The sequence below is a fragment of the Mirounga leonina genome, unplaced genomic scaffold, assembly GCF_011800145.1.
Source record: "Mirounga leonina isolate KUSES-001 unplaced genomic scaffold, KU_Mleo_1.0 Mir_91, whole genome shotgun sequence".
In the NCBI taxonomy this organism is placed as follows: domain Eukaryota; kingdom Metazoa; phylum Chordata; class Mammalia; order Carnivora; family Phocidae; genus Mirounga; species Mirounga leonina.
The window spans coordinates 18,121,205-18,143,782 of record NW_023270839.1 but is presented as its reverse complement, the minus strand read 5'-3'; the positions used below and the strand labels follow the sequence as shown (position 1 = coordinate 18,143,782).

Here is a 22,578-nt window from a genome sequence, read left to right as displayed (position 1 = left end):
CACCCAGGCCCCCCCCCCCCAATATAATGTTTGACCACTTTCTGATTCCCATTGTCTTTGGTTTTAGGGTTAAGGTATTTTACAATTTTTGGTATATTTGGTAGTTTTTTCTTCCTTCTTTCAATAGAACACAGTCTCTTTAAAGGATCAATTTCTTCTGTCTGCTGACCATAAATTAAAGTATTTTGCTGGGTCAGCTGTGATTATAGATTTATTTTTCAATTTATAGTGATGAGAGTGAAGATGGACTGGATGACAGTAATCCTTTATTGCCCCAGTCTGGGGATCCCTTAATACAAGTTAAGGAAGAACCTCCAAATTCATTGCTTGGAGAAACTTCTGGAGCAGGCAACTCTGGAATGTTAAACACATACTCACTGAATGGAGTTCTACAGTCAGGTCAGTGTGGTGTGAGATCCCTCTTTGGACTATCAGTTCTCTTGGGGCAGTCTTCCTTTCATTTTTGTTGTTCTTTATGTTTCTTTACACAGAATCAAAATCTGACAAAGGGAATTTATATAACTTCTCTAAATTGAAGAAAAGCAGGAAGTGGCTAAAGGTAAGAGATAAGGCAAATGTTTATAATTCAAATAACCTACTAAAATTACAAATGGAAGGGAAAGTTATTGACTCATTCAGACACATTAGCAGAGATTTTTCTAGACATGAGTTTTATACTGTGGGTGTGATTTTTTTTTTTTTTTTTTGAAGAGATTATAGAGGAAAATCTAGAGGCGTCAGTGAAATTCATTTTAGCAAACATTTTTGAGTATAAAGCACTGCGCAGAGCAAAGGAGTAAAAAAATAGATAAGATCCTTGCCCTCCCTGCCTCACATTATAATCAGGACTATTAATGTCATTTTCATTAGTACTTGAGTTATTGGGAAGTTGATTGAGTACGTCCTACCTGCCAGATACTATTGTAGACAGACAGGGTTCCTGCACTGTAGAGCTTACATTCAAATGGGGGGAGGCAGTGAGTAAGTCTGTAAACAAACAAAGAAACAAAAATGGCTTCTTTAAAGAGGTAACATTTCAGCTGATTTCTGAATGATCAGAACTATGGGAATGTTTAAGATAAGAGCATTTCAATCAGAAGGAACATAACTATAAAATTCCTGAGAAAGGAAGCAACTCAGTATGTTTGGAGGAAAAGAAGGCTAGTGTAGCTGGAGTACAATGAAAGAGAGGGTATGGTAGAAGATGAGGTTAGAGAGCCTGCTTGTGTAGGGCCTTGTACCCCATGTTAAAGAATTTGTATTTTACTCTGGTAAATTTCTGTGAGTGTTTATAGGCAGGGAAATGGTAGACTCTTTACACTCTTACAAGATTACTGTCATTGGCCCAACTGAGTTAAGGGTAGGATTTCTTCTGTTGAAACTAATTATTTCTCTATTGCTTTCTTTTCTTGTGAAGAGCTCAAAGTAATATAAAGGCATTCTTTCATTATAATCATGAGGTCCTTTAAAAGGTTTGTGTATAAAAGGCTTTTAAGCTGTTGGCAATGCAGAAATCTTTGTTTAGCCATCACATTCTTAAAAATTGAGATACAATTCACATGCCATAAAATCTACCCTTGTAAAGTGTGTATTGTAGTAAAGTTCTGTGCAGCCGTCACCACTAATTCTAGAAACTCCAAAATCAAACTCTGTGATTATTAAGCAGTCACTTCCCGTCGCCCCTGGCAGCCACTAATCTGTTTTCTTTCCCTACAGATTTGCCTATTCTGGACTTTTCATATAAATGGAATCATATAATATGTGGCCTTCTGTGCCTGGCTGCTTTCACTTAGCATAGTTTTCAAGGTTCATTCATGTTATGGCATGTATCAGTACTCCATTCCTTTTTATGGCTAAATAATATTTCATTATCTGGATAATAACAAAATCTAATGATTTTTTGGGTTGTTTCTCCTTTATTAGCTATCACGGCCGGCTCTGTATATTCCTTTATACCCTATAGGTTGTGGTTTTGTTTTTGTTTTTAGTTTTTTGCCTTGATATTTGACAGTTAAAATAGCCTACGTATAGTTCTAAGTACTTAGTGAAATCTAGCTTTGTTGCCTTTATAGCATTTTCGTATGTTAGTGCTCTTGAATTCATGCCACTAGGTTCAGTTGGTATCCTTTTCTTTTCCACATGAATTGGGAAACTGGAGTTACTGTCTTCCAGCTGTTTTTGTCATTGTGTTGGGAAAAGATGCTTGGGTTAGAGAAGGACTTGCTCCATAGCAACAGATTCCATTCCCATTTCCTCCTGTTTGCAGAGCATTCTGCTAAGTGATGAGTCCAGTGAGGCAGATTCTCAGAGTGAAGACAATGAAGAAGAAGAAGAAGAAGAGGAAGAACTCCACCTCAGCAGAGAAGAACTTCATAACATGTTGCGGCTGCACAAGTATAAGAAACTTCACCAGAATAAGTATAGCAAAGACAAGGAGGTAAGAGAGAGTTTCAGGGGAAATCTCAGACCTTTGTGTTGGGTATTTAATTTAGCCTGTTGTTAACATTCATTGAAGACATGTCATTTTACATTTATATTTAGGTGGTGGTGGTGGTGGTGGGTCTAATACAAGCTTTTTTTTTTTTTTTTTAAAGATTTTATTTATTTATTTAACAGAGAGAGAGACAGTGAGAGCAGGAACACAAGCAGAGGGAGTGGGAGAGGGAGAAGCAGGCTTCCTGCCGAGCAGGGAGCCCGATGCGGGGCTCGATCCCAGGACCCTGGGATCATGACCTGAGCCGAAGGCAGACGCTTAACGACTGAGCCACCCAGGCGCCCCTCTAGTACAAGCTTTATTGAAATATATTTCACATACCAATAATAGCCTTTTTAAATGTACAATTCAGTGGTTTTTAGTATATGCATAGAGATGTATAACTATCATCACTATATGATTCCAGAATGTTTCCTCTAAAAAGAAACCCCACTCCCCTTAGCTGTTGTCTTTCATTTTCTCTATTCCCCCTCAGCCCCAGGAAGCCACTTAGCACTATAAATGTGCCTGTTCTAGACATTTTATGCAAATAGGGCAACATGTGGTCCTTTATGTCCATCTTCTCACTTAGCATGTTTTCAAGGTTCATTCACGTTTTAGCATGTATCAGTACTTCATTTCTTTTTGTTACCAAATAATATGCCATTGTGTGGACATACTGCATTTTACTATCCATGTATCACTTAATGAGTTAATTGGATTGTTTCTACTTTTTGGCTTTTACAAATGATAGCTATGAATAGTGAGTTGTTTCCACTTTTGGCGGTTATGAATAATGCTGCCATGAAGATCTGTGTACAAGTTTTCAGTGTGGGCATTTGTTTCCATTTCTTTTTTGTATATACCTAGAAGAGGAATGACTGGGTCATATGAAAACTCTGTGCTTATCCTTTTTGAGGAACTGTCAGGCTGTTTTCCAAAGTGGCTGCGCCATTTTGAATTCTAGGGGTTCCTTTTTTAATGCACTTGCTCTTTGGAAGTGTCCCTATCTTGAAAAAACTCCTTTTCTTTACATACTAACATTAGATTGATGATAGTTTTAAGTGACAACTATTTGAATACTGTTACCAAAGCCTTCTGATTTTTGTCAGAAGTGTGGTGCTTTGAACATGATGAGCAATAGCATATTTGAAGACCTAAAAACTTTCTAACAATTGGTTAACAGCCAAAATTAGTTTGAAAGCTTTGAATAATATGCTAAAGGTTAGGGGTACCTGGCTGGCTCAGTCGGTTAAGCGTCTGAGTTTTGATTTTGGCTCAGGTTATGATCTCAGGGTTATGAGATAAAGCCCTGGGTCAGGCTCTGCACTGGGCATGGAGCCTGCTTGATTCTGTCTCTCCCTCTCCCTCTGTCCACCCCCTCACCCCCAACCCCCGGTTGAGCTCTCTCTTTAGGAAAAAAAAATACCTATATAGTTATATAGATATGTATATATGGTGAAGTTTATAAACCTGCAGAAGTAATAATTGTAAGATATCTGACTGTTTTGACTTAGAGTTCCTTCTTAAAGTACAGTGCTAGGCATTTGGTGCTTGAAATATTTGGTCTTTTTTTTAGTGTAGTTGACAAAATATTAGTTTCACTTATGCAACATAAGTGATTTAACATCTCTATATATTATATTATGCTCACAAGTGTAGCTACCATCTGTCACCATACAACACTATTATAATATCATTGACTGTATTCCTTGTGCTAGGCCTTTTATTCCCATGATTTATTCATTCCATAACTGGAAGCCTGTATCTCCCACTCTCTTTCTCTCATTTTGCCCAACCCCCATCACCCTCCTCCCCTCTTGACAACCATCAGTTTGTTCTCTCTTCAGGTCTGATTTTGCTTTTTGTTTGTTTTTTAGATTCCACATATGAGTGAAATCATGTGGTATTTGTCTTTTTCAGTCTGACTTATATTACTGAGCATAATACCCTGTACATCCATCGATGTTGTCACAAATGGCAGGAGCTCATATACATGCATACATACGTGTGTGTGTGTGCATGCACGCGTGCCACATTTTTATCCATTCACCAATCAGTGGACACTTAGGTTGCTTCTGTATCTTGGCTATTATAAATAATGCTGTGGTAAACATGAGTGCATGTATCTCTCTCTCTCTCTTTTTTTTAACATTTTATTTATTTGTCAGAGAAAGAGAGAAAGCACAAACAGGGGGAGCGGCAGGCAGAGAGAGAAGCAGGCTCCCTGCTGAGCAAGGAGCCGGATGCGGGTCTCGATCCCAGGACCCTGGGGTCATGACCTGAGCCAAAGGCAACCACCTAACTGACTGAGCCACCCAGGCGCCCCGCACGTATCTCTTTTGAATTAGTTTTTTTTTTTTTTTTTAAAGATTTTATTTATTTATTTATTTAAGACAGAGAATGAGAGAGAGCACATGAGAGGGGTTAGGGTCAGAGGGAGAAGCAGACTCCCTGCCGAGCAAGGAGCCCGATGCGGGACTCGATCCAGGGACTCCAGGATCATGACCTGAGCCGAAGGCAGTCGCTTAACCAACTGAGCCACCCAGGCGCCCTCTTTTGAATTAGTTTTTATATTTTCTTTGGGTAAATACCCAGTAGTGGAATTACTGGATATGATATTTCCACTTTTAATTTTTTGAGGAACCGCCATACTGTTTTCGAGAGTGGCTGTACCAATTTGCATTCCCACCAACAGTGCACGAGGATTCCTTTTTCTCTCCATCCTTACCAACCCCTGTTATTTCTTGTGTTTTTGATACTAACCATTCTGACAGGTGTAAGGGGATCTCTTGTTGTAGTTGATTTGCATTTTCCTGATGATTAGTGATGTTGGGCATCTTTTCATATGTCTGTTGGCCATCTGTATGTCTTCTTTGGGAAAATGTCTGTTTAGGTCCTTTGCCTATTTTTTAAATCATATTGTTTGTTTTTTTGGTGTTGAGTTGTACAAGTTCTTTACGTATTTTGGATATTAACCCCTTATAGGATATATAATTTGCAGATATCTTCTCCCATTCAGTAGATTGCCTTTTTGTTTTGTTGATGATTTCTCTCACTGTGCAAAAGCTTTTTATTTTGAAGTAGTCCAATAGTTTATTTTTGCTTTTGTTTCCCTTGCCTTAGGAGACATCTAGAAAAATGTTGCTTTGGCTGATGGCAGAGAAATTACTGTCTCTGTTCTCTTCTAAGATTTTTATGGTTTTAGGTCTCAAATTTAGGTTTTTAATCCATTTTGAGTTTATTTTTGTTCGTGGTGGTAGAAAGTGGTCCAGTTTCATTCTTGTGCATGTGACTGTCCAGTTTTCCCAGCACCATTTATTGAGCAGACTGTCTTTTCCCCATTTTATATTCTTGCCTCCTTTGACATAGATTAATTGGCTGTATAAGCATGGGTTTATTTCTGAATTCTCTATTCTGTGTTGTTGGAATTTTTTTTTTTTTTTTTTTATGTCCTGTGCCCAACATGGGACTTGAACTTATGACACTGAAATCAAGAGTCATATGCTCTACCAACTGAGCCAGCCAGGCGCCTCTTATTTCTGGGTTCTCTGTTCTGTTCCACTGATCAATGTGTCTTTTTCTGTGCCAGCACTATATACTGTTTTGATCACTACAGCTTTGTAGTGTATCTTGAAATCTGGAATTGTGATACTTTCAGCTTTGTTTTTCTTTCTCAAGATTGCTTTGGCTGCTTGGGGTCTTTTGTGGTTACATACAAATTTTAGTGTTATTTCTTTTAGTTCTTTGAAAAATGCTGTTGATATTTTGGTAGGGATTGCAATGCTTGGCCTTTTTTAAATTGAAGTAAAACATATATATGGGAAAGTTAATAGATTTTAACTATATAGCTCAATGAATGCTCATTTAATTTTGACCATTGACAGGGGACCTCGTGATAGTTCTCCGTGTCACATTTCTGTCCTAGTTTCAGTTCTTGGACAGGCTGCAGTCTAGGAAAGAGATTCAACAGTGGACTGTTTAAGTTTATATTTATATTTATCCATTAGTAATAAGTGAAACAAAATTAATGTGAGCTTTGGGGGTCAATTTAAATGCAGTGTTTGAAAGAATCTCTTCCTGGACAGGAAAAAAAAAAATCGATGGTTCATATGTTAGAATTCTGGCAATGTAGGCGTTATCCATAATATTGTCAAACTCTATTAGTGGGAGATATAAAGAGTGAAAAGACTTGAAATATAGGAGAATTGGGATGGCTAGTGACTCTCTGAACCAGATAGAAGACCAAAACCCAGAATAACACATATCAAAACCTTACTAAATCTGAGGACCTATTGGTAATAGAAATATGGTTTATTACTTGTTGATGACTTCCAGGTGGAGCCCTTTCTGCAGTTAATTGCATCACTCGAATATGTGTCAGTTCCAAGCAAATAGTCTGGTGGAAATTCAGAAGCATGAAGTGTTTTTCTTTCTTAAGTTATTTTCAGCAACTTGCCATGTACATAGCTGATGAACCCGTTTTGTTTTGAAGTAAGGAAATAATTCACTTTGAGGCACTAAATCTTTATTGGTCTTTTTGTGGGAAGAACAAATTTAGGAGCTCTGGTTTTTCTCTGGCTCAAGGTTTTGTAGTAAAGATGACTTGAAGGCAGGCTTAGAACCCAGACCAGCCCTTGTAAGCCTCCCTGTCTTTGCCTGCTTCAGTTGCAGCAGTACCAATACTACAGTGCAGGCCTGCTCTCCACGTACGACCCTTTCTATGAGCAACAACGGCACCTACTTGGACCCAAAAAAAAGAAATTCAAGGAGGAAAAGAAGCTTAAAGGTGAGCACACCGACCTGCCTTCCATATTTACTCATTCTTAGTTTCAGGGTTTTGCGTAGCCTATTGGTGCATTTGGGCTTTGAACATAATCCATGTAGTAGAAACTTGCTTTATCTGAAAAACCCTAGTCTCCCCTGTCTGGGTAATAAGTATTGTTAACCCTATTTCGTATTTGGTTAATGATCTTTTCTAGAATTATAAAAGCATAAGGACTATGGATTCCTAGCCAAAGGTTTAAGCTAATTAGTTTATTCCTTTTTTCTTCTACACACTCTTCCAAATGTTGATAATCTGGGAGAGGCAGAAGTTGGTTATGCACAGGGAAGTATGAAGAGCAACCTGAAGTGGTGGGAATAAGTCATCATTGTTGCTGTATGTGGAACTTTTAAATAGATCACCTCTTGATAATCTTGTGTAGTGTTTGTTTGCATGTTTGCCAGGAAGTGTGTTTTCCTCCCTTACTGAGCTCTAAGCAGCTGGAAATCAGGAAGGAAGTAGGAAGGGAAAGTTTTAAGCTATCTGTACAAGGCAGATTTTATTCCCCTGAAGGTATGAACTCTACTCAGAAATTCTTTTCAGCCTTCTTCCCTTTCTCCCACATCCACTAGTTTATCTCTTCCACACTCGCACCCCCAAATTAGTTTTTTTATTCCATGTATGATTTTCTCTTCACAGGTCGTAATGTCCTATCGGCGCATTTTTTTCTTTCTTTGTTATTTCTCTTTAATCACCTTAACATTGCCACCAAGTAGAAATGTTTCCTTCCTCATGGCCATTATTTGAGTTCATGGTACTTTGTACGTCTCCCTTCCTGTTGTTGGGTTCAACAGAAATTCAGTTTTTAGATCTTATTCTGTGTTTCTCTTTCATGTAAATATAAGGAGTATCCAAGATAGTGAGATCTTCCTCCTGGAATGTTCATAGGCCTGAATAGATGAAGAGATAAACATTGCCAGCCTTAGGTGGAATGAGGAAAGAACCTTGAATTGTCTTAAAGTGATGAGGTTGGTTGTGGCAATATTCTGTGGAAGGGCAGAAATGCAAGATTCTCAGTGTCTGTTTCCTTTGCAGCCAAGTTGAAAAAAGTGAAGAAAAAAAGGCGAAGGGATGAAGAACTTTCCTCTGAAGAATCTCCTCGTTGCCACCACCATCAGACCAAAGTCTTTGCCAAGTTCTCTCATGATGCACCTCCTCCTGGCACCAAGAAGAAGCACTTATCCATTGAGCAGCTTAATGCTCGTCGCAGGAAAGTATGGCTCAGCATTGTGAAAAAGGAACTACCAAAGGTATGTGAGTGCCTCCAGCATAGGAGATGGCAAGAATATTTTGTCTCCCTGCCCTCTAAAGAGGAGCTGAGAGCTAGGTACCTTCACAGTGTTCAGAAAGAAAACCAATCTCTTAGAATTAAGAACATGTTGACGAATACTCTTGTCAGTGAACTGTTTTTCTAGATTTTGATCAGAATTCACAAGACAGTTGTTGAATGATGTTCCTTGTCCAAAAAATGGAGGGAAACATCTTTGAGAAAGGAAAGCAGTTTTCTTACTTATAGCAGTAGAGATCTGACAGCAAATTAATAGGTGATAATAGAGGAAATTAAAATGAAATTGTAGAGTTAATGTTTCTTGGAGAATCTATAAATATTTGGATGTTACTGAGTAATCACAGGCATTGGAAAAAAATGTGAATGATGCAAGAGAAAGATGTATAAGCATTCTTTTTGCTCTTTTAATTTGTTTGGTTTTGATAACATTTTATTTTGATATAATTTCAAATTTGAAAGTTTCAGGAATTGTGTGAGGAGTGTCCATATACCCTTTACTCAGTTACTCACCAGTTGTTTGCATTTTACTTACTTAATTGCCTTATAAATTGTGTGCAATCCTAATAGAAAAATGAACAGGATATTTTCTGATTTTAGAAAAGTTGATACTAGGGGCTCCTGGGTGGCTCAGTCATTAATTAATGCGTCTGCCTTTGGTTTAGGTCAGGATCCCAGGGTCCTGGGATCGAGCCCTGTATCAGGCTCCCTGCTCCATGGGACGCCTGCTTCTCCCTCTCCCACTCCCCCCTGCTTGTGTTCCCTCTCTTGCTGTGTCTCTCTCTGTCAAATAAATAAATAAAATCTTTAAAAAAAAAAAAAAGTTGATACTAACCTCAAGGAAAAAGTCAGTGTGTAAGAATTGCTGGAGAAACACTGAAAAAGCACCATCAAACATTAAAATACACTATAAATCTCTATAATTAAAACAATGTAGTACTGGCACATGAATAGGCAAATAGAACAGTAGAGTAGACTAATGCACTTTTTTTTAATTTATTTTTTATTTTTTTTAAAGATTTTATTTATTTGACAGAGAGAGACACAGCGAGAGAGGGAAAACAAGCAGGGGGAGTGAGAGAGGGAGAAGCAGGCTCCCTGCAGGTCAGGGAGCCCGATGTGGGGCTCAATCCCAGGACCCTGGGATCATGACCCGAGCCGAAGGCAGAAGCTTAACGACTGAGCCACCCAGACGCCCCAAGACTAATGCACTTTTTAATAAGTCATGCTGGAACAACTAGGTAGCCTTTGGAAAAAGATAAAATTAGATGTTTCTCACACATATACTCTGAACGTATTAGGGTTCTCAGTGTAAAAAATGAAACCATACAAAGACTAGAAGAAAGCTATCACATTCCTATTTAACCTTTGCATAGGAAAAGTTTCTATGTGTGACCCAGAGGCAATGAAAGAAAACATTAGTAAATTTGACTAAATACAAATAAATTTTTTCATGACAAAAGATAACTGATGAAGTGGGAAAAATTATTTACATTGTATATCACAGTCAAAGGGCTATTATCTCTCATATATTAAAAACTCTTAAAAATTGAAGGATACTTTTGACACAGGACCAGAGCATGGGGACACAGTTTGATCTCAGGGTATCAGGCGCAGGAGACCTTCCTAAAGTAACTTTTGAGAGAGGGCTTTTAGTCATCACCAACTACCCTTGGAACTTCTGAGCCTGCAGCAGCAAATGCAGATTTAAAGGAAAGCACCAGAAGCATTCACAAAGGAAACAGTAATGTTCACTGAGAAACAATCGGCAGATTTGGAATTCTTGTTCAGGAAGAACCCATACCCTGCTCCCCATCGCAGTAAGTTTATTTAGCTCCTCTTTCAAAAAGAAATGGCCTCAAAACGAGATACCGTCCCGCAGTACTGCAGGTTTGGTTCAAGAACCATAGAGCAAAACTCAAGAAAGCCAAACAACAGCAATTAGCTGGGATGGAAGTTAAGACCAGCTCTTCCAAGAGAAACACAGATGCACCTCCAGCATCCCCTGATGGTGCCTACCCTGCTTCCCTGCTTTATACAGATCATCCGATACCTTCCTTCCAACTCAGCATATGCTCCAATTTTAAGGCTCTCCCAGACCATTCTGTTGGCTACAAAATAGCCCATTTTGGCTGCTGCCAAGATCCTAACATCTCCCTTTGTCCCACTATAGAATCTCAAATTCTTTTCACAAGCTTCACTGCCAATTCTTTTTGTTCTTCATCTCTCCACAAAGAACTTAATGAGAGAAGCCAGACACAGAAGATCACACATTGTAATGATTTGCAATGATTCCCATACAAGAGGCAGATACGAGATCTAAACAACATGGATGCATTTAAAAAACATGCTCTGTGAAAGAAAAAAGACACAGAAGTACCCGTGTTGTGGAATTGAGTAGAAAGAGGTGCTAAATAAACTTACTGAGATGGAGATGTTTCATGTTGTAATTTGGATGGCAGTAACCTGCATGTGTAAATTCATCCAGAGACACAGAACTGTAATACTATATTACGTACACCACAAAAACAATCATGTGACAGGATGAAGGTGTCAGCTAATGCCATCACGGTAGTCATTCTGCAATATATAAATGTATCATATCAACACATTGTACACCTTACTCTTGCATAATGTTGTGTGACAGCTGTATCTCAGTAAAGCTGGAGAAAATTTTTAAATTATATCTCAATAAATATATACAATGAGAAAAAGAATTGAGAGACAAAGGACCAGAAATTCAGTAGACAAATAAAATGACATGAATCGAAATTGACAAAGATATAAAAATGGCCCTCGGGGTGCCTGGGTGGCTCAGTCAGTTTAGTGGCTGCCTTCGGCTCTTGTCATGATCCCAAGGTTCTGGGATCGAGCCTCACGTTGGGCTCCTTGCTCAGCAGGAAGCCTGCTTCTTCATCTCCCTCTGCCTGCCGCTCCCCTGTTTGTGCTCTCTCTCTCTCTCTCTCTCTGTCAAATAAATAAATGCAATCTTAAAAAAGAAAAAATGGCCCTCAAACATTAAAAGGTTCAAAGTCTCTCGTAATTGGAGTAATCTAAATTAAAATAATACCTAGATGCCATTTTGTACTTATCACAGTGGCAAAAATTTTAAAATATGGTAACACATTCTGTTAAGGAGGCTGTGGGGAAACGGACATTTTCATACATTGCTGCTAGGAATGCAAATTTGAGAGAACTGTTCTGGAGGGCAAGTTGGCAATACCTAACAATCTCCACATGCACTTAACCTTTCAAACCAGCATTTCTGCTTCTAGAAGTTATCCTGAGGCTATATCTCCAGCAATACAAAAATACATGTAAACAAAGTTATTCATTCCAGCATTATTGTTATTCTTTTAAAGTTTATTTATTTATAACCTCTACACCCAACGTGGGGCTCAAATTCACAATCCTAAGATCAAGAGTAGCAAGCTCCACTGAGCCAGCCAGATGCCTCACAACATTATTATTTTTTTTTTAAAGATTTTATTTATTTATTTGAGAGAGAGAATGAGATAGAGCATGAGAGGGGGGATGGTCAGAGGGAGAAGCAGACTCCCTGCTGAGCAGGGAGCCCAATGCGGGACTCGATCTCGGGACTCCAGGATCATGACCTGAGCCGAAGGCAGTTGCCTAACCAACTGAGCCACCCAGGCGCCCTCACAACATTATTTTTAATTGCAAAATAAAGTAAACAACTTAAGTGCCTATATGTGGGACTTGAACTCTGGTAGATCTACACAGTGGATTATTATGCTGTAGTTAAAAAGAAATTATGAAGATGACCTTTCTGAGATGATATGGAGTAATTTCTAGGATGTACTGGTAAGTGAGAAAAGCAAACAAAAACAGGTATCTATAATATTTACCTTTCATATAAGCAAAACAGGAATACAAGAAAATACACAAATAAATCCTCATTCATGCAAAAGAAATTCAAGAAGGATAAACCAGAAATCAAAGTGTTGATTTCTTACAGGGGGCAGGTGGGAAAAATGTAGAAAGAGGGGAATGGACAGGTTAGCAGGGATGAGGGGGCAGTCTTCAAGTACATCTTTTTATATATAGGACTGCCTTTCAGAATCCTAGTAATGTGTCATATATTCCTCACATACCCCTATAATAAACCCATTAAAACCAACCAGGATGTGGGTGAAGGAGGAGGTTGAGGGGATATGTGGGCAAAGTGGAATAAAGACAGGGATAAATGCTTAACTGCATTAGAAATGAGTAATATAATCAAGTTGCAGAGAGTGGGGAAAGAAAAGGACTCATTGAAGTAACTGAGGAAATCAGTATTTTGACTGCATGTCTTGTAAGGCTGAAGACCAAAAGAACTATACATAAATGCTATGATTGACATAGTAAGTGTTTCTTACAAAGGAATGGGTTAGTAATTTTGGAACTACTTTAAATGCATACTAGAATTGAACAAATAAATAAATCTGTTGTAGTTGACAGCCAGTTTGTCACTGTTGGGAATGCTAAAGTGAAGCCCTTGAAATTTGATTGGAATCAGAGCTATCAGTATGAATTCATGTTTTTATACACACACACAGATATGTACAGAAATATAGTTGTGTGTATATGCATAGGTTAGTATGCATATATACTTATTTTCTAGCTCTGTTTGCTGAGAGTGCCTAGGGACAGACCCGGTAACAATGAGGATATCTTGTGCCCAGGTCTTGATTTCTAAACACCTTTTATTCTTTAATAAAAGGAACCAGAGCTCCTTGGATAAGTAGTTTATTCCAGAACTTGGCAGGGAAAAAATACAAGATGAGCCTTAAACATCTTGGAGTGCCAGAAAGTAAGGAAGTGCTTGATGAAAGATGAGTGTGAGGGATTGTCAAAAGAACACAGGAGCAGCCTAAAGGAGCTCCTCATGGTCAAAGTTAGAATAATTGAGCACCAAAATTGATAATGATAATACTGGGGCGCCTGGGTGGCTCAGTTGGTTAAGCATCCTTTCTTGATTTCAGATTAGGTCTTGATGTCAGGGTTTTGAGTTCAAGTCCTGAATTGGCCCCCTGCTGGGCATGGAGCCTACTTTAAAAAAGAAAAAAAAAAAAGATAATAGTGAATTTTAACACAGAGATTAAAAGAAATTCCTGTGAGTCCATACTGTTTTAAATAAATAAGCAAATAGTTAAGGTAGAAGGAACAGCTCTCCCTTGCAATAGAATTCCAATTAATGAGTGCAGAAGGAAGGAAGGAAGTAGAGAACCATCATTACACAAATACCACAGTGATAATTGTTGCAGACTGGATCCATTCTGATGAAGACTGAAATTAGAGGATAAAGGTTAGAGGAGAAATAATTTGTCAGCATACATATTAGCACAGAAAGAAAGATAGTAACTTTCGTGATGATAATTGGCAGAATCTACCTTACCGAAAAGATCTAAATAGTCACTAGTAATAAAATTTTGACATTGTGAACTTGATGTGATGCATAGAGAATAACACATCATTTCTGTGGTATTCTTGCCAGAATGCATAATGTCATTCCAATCATGAGAAAATACCAGAAAATCACAAATTTTGGGACATTCTACAGAGTAACTGATTGGTGCCTTTCAAAAGTGTTGAGGACATGAGAGAAAGATTGAAGAAATGTAACATACAGGAAGAGACTAAGGAGAAAAGCAACTAAATACAGGGGATCCTGTTACAGGATGCTGGAACAGGAAGAGAATTTTAGTGGAAAAAGTGTTGACATTCAAATAAGACTTGTAATTTAATTAATATTTTTACCAGTGTTATTTTCCTTTCTTAGTAATTGTAGTCAAGTTATATAAGATGCTAAAACTAGGGAAAGCAGCAGGAGGGATGTAAGGAAACTCTGTATGATTTTTTGCAACTTTTCTGTAAGTCTAAATTAGTTCAAAACACAAGAAGTTTTAAAATGATATGGCAAGAATAATGCAAGGAACTGCCATGTAACTTTTATTCATATTTAGCAATTGTTTGCTTCCTTTGCTTTTGTTATATAAATGCATACTTTTTTTCTTCCCCATTTTGAGGGTTAGTTTGACACTTTGTACTGAACTTCTTTGTAATAGTTCAATGTGTGTTTCTTAAGAAAAAGGACATTTTCTCATAGAACAACAGTGCAGTTGTAAAAATTATTATCTGGTCCACAGACCATATTCAGATTTCTCATCAGTTGTCTCTATAATGTCCTTTATAGGGTTTTGGTGGGGTTTTTTTGGCTTTTTTAAAAAATTCAATCCAGGATCCAGTCTAGGACTCTCGTGTTTCATTTAGTTGTCACATCTCTTTAATCTCTTTTAAATCTGACACAGTGTTCTTTCATGACATTTTTATTTTTTAATAGTATACCCCTGATATTTTGTACACTGTTTCTGAATTTGAGTTCATGAGATTCTTAGATTTGGGTTACGCATTTCGGGCAGGATTACCAACGAAGTGACGTATCCTTCTTGGTATGACATATTAGGAGGCACATGACACATCCGTCCCAGTATGATGATATTAGCTTTGATCCCTTGGTGTGTTTGGTGCTTCTCTACTGTACAATGACTGTTTTTGTCCCCATGCCAATTAGTAAGTATTTTTGGAGGGAAAGTTTAGATAGGAACATTCTTGATGGGAGATGTTACACCCTCTTTGTACCTGGTGAAGAGGATTCAAAATGATGCCCTTGCGGGCATCTGGCTGACTCATTGTGTAGAGCATGACTCTTAATCTCAGGATTGTGCGTTCAAGCTTCACATTGGGTGTAGAGATTAAAAAATAAATAAAAATATTTTTTTTTAATGATGCACTTCTGATGATCAGGAATTCAATAGAAATATTTGAGATCTTTTTTTTTTTTTAAGATTTTATTTATTTATTTGACAAAGAGAGACACAGCGAGAGAGGGAACACAAGCGGGGGAGTGGGAGAGGGAGAAGCAGGCTTCCCACCGAGCAGGGAGCCCTATGCGGGGCTCGATCCCAGGACCCTGGGATCATGACCCGAGCCAAAGGCAGATGCCTAACGACTAAGCCACCCAGGCGCCCCAATATTTGAGATTCTTGTCTTTAAAGTGGCAATAGCTGCTTAAGCATTAGTAAAAGGAAGTTTTTTTATAAAAGGTCTAAAAATTCCCATAAGCAGTCTGAGGTGGGAATTTTATAGAAATGGCGTTTGGGCCGTCTGTAACTTCACACCCACTGTTTCTTCAGATTTAGGGGGTTGAGTTCCTTAACAGTCAGAGAGTCACTCAGCTGTGCCTATGCTGTGTCTTCTCCCATGTCAAGTGGATCATTAGGGGAAATCAGGTTTCTTTATTGAGGTTTTTGTTTTAACTGAATTGGAAGACAAAATAAGCAGCTTGTGACTGGTTTGTTGGCTGCTGAATCATCTTGTGTTAGGTCTGCCTTGGAATTTTTTGTTTGAGAAGATGAAGCTTAAGTGTTGGCAGAAATTAATAGTAGCAGAAGGTTTGTCCTGGTTGGAGGACAGAATCACAGATTGGGAGGCTAGTTTACCTCTCCTAACAATTTCTGTGTGTGAGTGACTACTTTCTCAGCTTCTTTGCAGATTGGCTCTGGAAAGCAGTGTGTTTTAGCCAGGATGGTGTATGTTGGGTATGGTGTTATATTTTCCTAGTCCACTTCAAGCCTTAAATCTAGCTTAAATTCTTTCCAGAAGGGTGCAGAAGACTCTATTTAAGGCAGCCACAGGACTAGCTTATTCTTCTTAATACTGCTTTAGTAGCTTTGTGTGTTTCTGAGTTGGTCAGTTTCAGTGACTTTATTTTTTTTAACCCTTGAGGAGTTGAATAAAAGACATTGTCAGTCTACATAATCTTATTTCAAAAGGACTCCTAAATGAAATAATTGTTTTTAAAATATTTTAGGCCAACAAGCAGAAAGCTTCAGCTCGTAACCTGTTTCTCACCAATAGCCGAAAGGTAAATTATAGTTTTGTATTTCCCATTTTATGTTATGCTGGAACATATTTACATTTGCTGCTCTTGTCTCTTGTGACCTGTTGATAATGAATCTAGTAATACCTAAGAGAATTTCTAAATGTTCTCCATTTGTTTTATTTTATTTATTTTTTAAATTTTATTTTATTATGTTATGTTAGTCACCATACATTACGTCATTAGTTTTTGATGTCGTGTTCCATGATTCGTGTTTGTGTGTAACACCCAGTGCTCCATTCAATACATGCCCTCCTTAATACCCATCACCGGGCTAACCCATCTCCCTCCCCCCAAAACCCTCAGTTTGTTTCTCAGAGTCCATAGTCTCTCATCGCCATTTATTTTAAAAATAAAATCCTCTTCCTTACATTTCTGATATTTGAACCTTTTTGGATGAGACCATAGTGTGCTCTGATTCCTTAGGCAGATCATAGACGCTTCCTGTGCTCAGTCTCTTTAAGAAATGATAATGTTAATATCAATACCTTCCTTTAGAGGAAAGTAGCACAACTTCCTTTGAAAGATGTGAGATCAGATGAGGTAATGTTTTTAGTTCTATTTCCCTGGGCTGGTCACTCATCTTTGGTTTCCTCATCTGTAAAATGAGGATGTTGGTACTCCCAACTTCATAGAGGTTTTGTGAAGAATAAGTTAGTTTAATATATGTTAGGCTTAGAATGGAGCCTAGCATTAATGACTATTACCATTAATATGTGTGATAATACTTTGTAACTTTCCAGCACATCTCAGATCATTATGCGTTTTTTTCCCATCTTCTAAGGCAGTATGTGTATAGATTTCTCATTCCATGTATTACCTCAGGTCTGGGTCTGGGTCACAGTACTGTGCATGGACATGAATCACGTTGGGGGAGAAAGAGATGTGGCCATAGGAAGACTGTGTGCACTGAACAGACTGAGGAATGCTGTGGTGTAGAGCTCAGGGAGAACTGGCCCTGGTGTTGGGTCTTCTCCTTTGTGAGCCTGTTGTTGTCATCTGCAGCTTGCCCACCAGTGCATGAAGGAGGTGCGTCGAGCCGCCTTGCAGGCCCAAAAGAACTGTAAGGAGACCTTGCCTCGTGCCCGCCGCCTCACCAAGGAGATGCTTCTGTACTGGAAGAAGTATGAGAAGGTGGAGAAGGAACATCGCAAGCGTGCGGAGAAGGAGGCTTTGGAGCAGCGCAAGTTGGATGAGGAAATGCGGGAGGTAAGACAGTAGTATAAAGTTTTTTTTTTTTTTTTTAAAGATTTTATTTATTTATTTGAGAGAATGAGAGAGAGCACATGAGAGGGGAGGGTCAGAGGGAGAAGCAGACTCCCCGCCGAGCAGGGAGCCCGACGCAGGACTCGATCCCAGGACTCCAGGATCATGACCTGAGCCGAAGGCAGTCGCTTAACCGACTGAGCCACCCAGGCGCCCCTAAAGTTTTGAAAGCCTCATTGCTGCAGCCATATCCGTAGGCTGGTGTGTACTGCACAAATGACAAATCAATCAATGAAATCATTGAAAAGGGGTTTTAGACATAAGTTTGAGGATAATAACTTTAGTCCGATGAACCGATTCTGTTTTTATCCTTTCAGTTAGGCCCTCTCTCTGGCCTTCACCTCTCTTTTTCTATGCCAAGTTTTTCTGTTCTTTGTAGCCTTATTCCTCTGTATATTTCTGGAGGACTAAAAAAAGGAAAAAGAAGAGGGATGAACGAAAGAAAAAGAAAACCACTTACAGCTTATTTTGGCTTGGTTCCAGGTACTGGCTGCAGTTTCTTCCTTGTTGGAAGAGCAGGGCTGGCTGCCAAATTTAGGGCCAGATAGGAACAATAGACAACTAGTCCAGTTTTGAGACCCATTCCCCACCTGCTTCACTGGTTTAACTTTCAGCCAGTACTCTTCTAAGCTTGATGTCAGCTGCTTTAGGTGAATAGATTGTTCAGGGAAGCAAGAGGAGAGAGTGGGAGAACAAAATTATTGTGTTGCCATGGGCAAACCAGTTGGGATGTGTGGAAGGAAAGTTGAGGTCTGGAGGAAGGGAATCAGAGGATTGGTTAAGGTTTTCTTTCAGGTCTGGGGAATACTCCGTCAGAGCAGAGCTGTGGCTGTTTCTGAGCTCTTGATCTTCCGTCCTTTTTCATGCCTTTGAGGTTGAATATGGATTTTGCCCAGTTCTCTTAAGTCCCCTGGGTAATGTTTATCTTCACATGCAAGATAAACATATTAGTGTGTTAGGAAGCATCTGATGCTATCCGGAATACTTACTGAATTTAGAGGCATTTGAGAGTTGGTCACAGATCCTGAAGTTTTGCAAGCAGCCTGATTTATAGTCTAGGTTTGTTATTCATTCTCTCAATTTTGTTGATGGTTAACCAATGAGTTTCCTTCATGGTTATGTTTATTTTTCTCTGATCTTTTGAAATAAAACTATTTGTGATGAAGCTTTATTGTTCTTTTAATTGACCTCATTCATTTGAACACGTAGTAGTTGACTTTTTTAAGGTTAAAGGAGATACTACTTTTTTGTTTTAATTTGGAAAGGTTTTCTTGATAATACATTAGCTTTGCTAACATAGTAAGCATAAACACCTGTATCCATTATGAAAAATAACTCCATTTTCTGTTAAACCGTGTTTCAGATTTTCTTCTCATTTGAATCTGGCTCAAGTACTGTAAAATCTTAAAGAGAGAGCGTAGTTTTATGTAGCATACTTTAGGACTGGTCTCCTTTCTTGGCTAACTTCCTTGTTATGTTTTTATTTTTCATTTGGGGAGGTATTGGATCAAGGATAAATCAGCTGTACCTCATATGAGTTTTATTATAAAATAGTTAATGCAAAGCAGTGGCTAAGTATGTGTGTGTGTGTACTTGATCAGTATACAGATCAACTATACACTGTTTTTAGGAGCGTTTTCTTCCTTTGATTGGCTTCTCCTACATTGACTTTCAGAATAATTCATAGCTCCTAGTCACTTATTTTGACTTTCGGTGATGAAGAAGATCTTTTCACATGTTTACATAAGATATAAAATTTTTTTTTTTTTTAAAGATTTTATTTATTTATCTGAGAGAATGGGAGACAGAGAGAGCATGAGAGGGGGAGGATCAGAGGGAGAAGCAGACTCCCCGCTGAGCAGGGATCCCGATGTGGGACTCGATCCCGGGACTCCAGGATCATGACCTGAGCCGAAGGCAATCGCTTAACCAACTGAGCCACCCAGGCGCCCTACATAAGATATAAGTAAAGGCTATTCTTTGCTTTTAGTACCACTGACTTGGTTATAATAAAATTGTGCATTAGCAATTAACTACCTTTCTAAAGGTAAAGAATTTGTAAAAGAATTATATGCAAACTATATATAGATTTGGTGAATTCTGTTGATCACCAAATCAACAGAATTGATGTGATGTGATTGATGATTTGACTGTTTAGTGAAAATAACTTTCTTCTCCTTTAGGCCAAGAGGCAACAGCGAAAACTGAACTTCCTAATCACCCAAACAGAGTTGTATGCCCATTTCATGAGTCGCAAACGAGACATGGGTCATGATGGAATTCAGGAAGAAATCCTAAGGAAACTGGAAGACAGTTCTACCCAAAGACAAATTGACATTGGTGGAGGGGTGGTAGTTAACATTACACAGGAGGATTATGGTGAGTCCTGAATCAAGACGTAGAGGAAGTGGGTACCCTCCATTTTTTAATATCTAAGGTTATACACGTGATTAATTCTTGTAAGTTTTGTCTTGATCGGTAGGTAATGATTAGTAAAGGGGAATTTATTGCACTAGAGTAGGCAAAGTATGAATAAAACAAACATACAAAATAACTTTTATTAAAGAATTTGAAAAGGAAAGGGTGTGTTTATATGATCTTGTAAATTTGGGAATATTTTATATGTTTTGATTTGTTAGTAGAAATGGAGGATATTATATCCGAAGAATTCAGTGAACATGTCTCAGCAGAGAAAATCATCTGTCACATAACAAGATTCTTGGTGATGCAAGGCAGGCATGAGAAAGAGACTGTTCAGTTGTGGTATTTTTTTTTTTTTTAAGAGATTTTATTTATTTGTTAGAGAGAGCATGGGTGGAGGAAGAGAGAGAAGGACAAGCAGACTCCCTGCTCAAGTCTCAGAGGACTCTGAGATCACGACCTGAGCCACCCAGGCGCCCCTCAGTTATGGCCTTTTTGTGACCATAAAGGGAGAGAGGAATTGGGGTGAAATTTGAGGGGAATTTCATAAAGAATAGTGATCAAGATCCCGTTGAGCTCAGAATAAAAATAATGAGTATGCTTGCAAGGATCTTGGGGTTTACACATGTCTGGATTTCTTCTTTGGGAATAGTTTCACCCAGCAGAAATCTATCACAATTTTGAATCCCCACTGTTTTGCTTTGCTTTGCTTTGCTTTGCTTTGTCATTGCTTTGTGCAAGAAACCAAGGATTGGGCAATGAGCGTAGTCTCCTGGTGGTTTCTCTGAGCTGGCTTCGGCTACTGGAGACCATGGCAACCCTCTGCGTTCATAGCCACTTCTGGGTCCTTACCTCTGTCATGTAATTTGAACCTTTCTGCTCTCTCACTCTCTGTGAGCTTAGGGATGAGTAAATTGGGGGACTTAGGGATTGACAATGTTGGTGTGAATTGCATCTTTGAAGGAGATCAGTTAATGACGTGTGGTAATCTCCAAGTTTTCCTTTTCAGATAGTAACCATTTCAAAGCTCAGGCCCTGAAGAATGCTGAAAATGCTTATCATATTCATCAAGCTCGGGTGAGTCTTAAAATGAAAAGAAACTGTAAGGGGCTCCGGAAATACCCTACAACCTTTCACTTGGGTGGTCTTCCTTTAGTCTTACTCATTTTTCAATTAAAAGCATTGGCAGATGTGTATATATGTGACTGTGTTGGGTGCAGGCTGTGGCTCTATTTAGAACAGTAGGCATAATGGAGAAAGGGTGGAAAATGAGCATTCACTTGTCTAAGCTTTAGGAGTGTGTTGATTGAAGCTAGGACAGTTGACCTGTTTTTTTTTGTCGTCTTGAGTAATCATGGGCAATATAGTGTGAAATGCATCATGGTTGTTTAGTGGAAAAGACCACAGTGATGCTTGTTAAGAGAGCTATATCATTGCCTTAAGAATAGTGCTATGTTAGGACCTTTTTTTCACCTTAGTAGTAATTTGCTAATTCTTGATATAGTGATATTTCATGAAATCAGAAGAAAACTGCAGTTAGATTAAGTAAAGTAAAGTAAATAAAGAATATACTGCATAGGAACCCCATGTAACAGCATCCAAGTCAGGATAAACTTGACCTTCTCCCCACCAACCCCAGCCAAACAAATTTTATATCAGATTTTTAACACATTCCTTGATGAAGCAAGTAGTCATGTAATATGGTTTATAATCATGTAATATGTGTGCTCATCAAAAGCATATTCTTAATATAATCGTTAAATTAAGTTTTAAATATTAGTAATATTTCATATATTTCATATATTGTGGGTTTTGTTTTGTTTTTTATTTGAGAGAGAGAGAGAACATGAGCAGGAGGAGAGGCAGAGGGAGGAACAGGCTCCTGGCTGAGCAGGGAGTGCAGGGCAGAGCTCAATCCCAGGACCCTGAGATCATGACCTAGCTCAAGGCAGCCGCTTAACCAACTGAGCCACCCAGGCGCCCCTCATATATTGTGCTTTATACATAATACATTACATAATATTATCAGAAATTTTGTTCCAGTTACCACAAAGTAGATACACTGTCATTATGAGCTTTATTTGAATTTCATTTTTTACCTCATACTTTTCTTCTAATGTTTTTATTTTCCAGACAAGGTCATTTGATGAAGATGCGAAAGAAAGTCGAGCAGCTGCCCTTCGGGCAGCAAACAAGTCTGGCACTGGGTTTGGGGAGAGTTACAGCCTGGCAAACCCATCTATCCGGGCTGGGGAAGATATTCCACAGCCTACAATTTTTAATGGCAAATTAAAAGGCTATCAGCTGAAAGGCATGAATTGGTTGGCAAATCTCTATGAACAGGTGAATTTTAGAACTATGCCATA

The 22,578-nt window shown here is 38.6% G+C and overlaps 1 protein-coding gene across 2 annotated transcripts in view; it reads left to right on the top strand.

Moving 5' to 3' along the window:
- The window catches only part of INO80 (INO80 complex ATPase subunit), a 135,924-nt gene that overhangs the window by 30,986 nt on the left and 82,360 nt on the right, over window positions 1-22,578 (top strand). For both annotated transcript variants that reach the window (XM_034994151.1, XM_034994150.1), the window contains exons 3-12: window positions 230-399; window positions 492-559; window positions 2,267-2,437; window positions 7,142-7,262; window positions 8,334-8,548; window positions 16,457-16,510; window positions 17,531-17,734; window positions 19,975-20,170; window positions 21,222-21,289; window positions 22,346-22,555. In XM_034994151.1, the coding sequence (XP_034850042.1) occupies window positions 230-399; window positions 492-559; window positions 2,267-2,437; window positions 7,142-7,262; window positions 8,334-8,548; window positions 16,457-16,510; window positions 17,531-17,734; window positions 19,975-20,170; window positions 21,222-21,289; window positions 22,346-22,555 (1,477 nt within the window). The remainder of the gene's footprint in view (window positions 1-229; window positions 400-491; window positions 560-2,266; window positions 2,438-7,141; window positions 7,263-8,333; window positions 8,549-16,456; window positions 16,511-17,530; window positions 17,735-19,974; window positions 20,171-21,221; window positions 21,290-22,345; window positions 22,556-22,578) is intronic.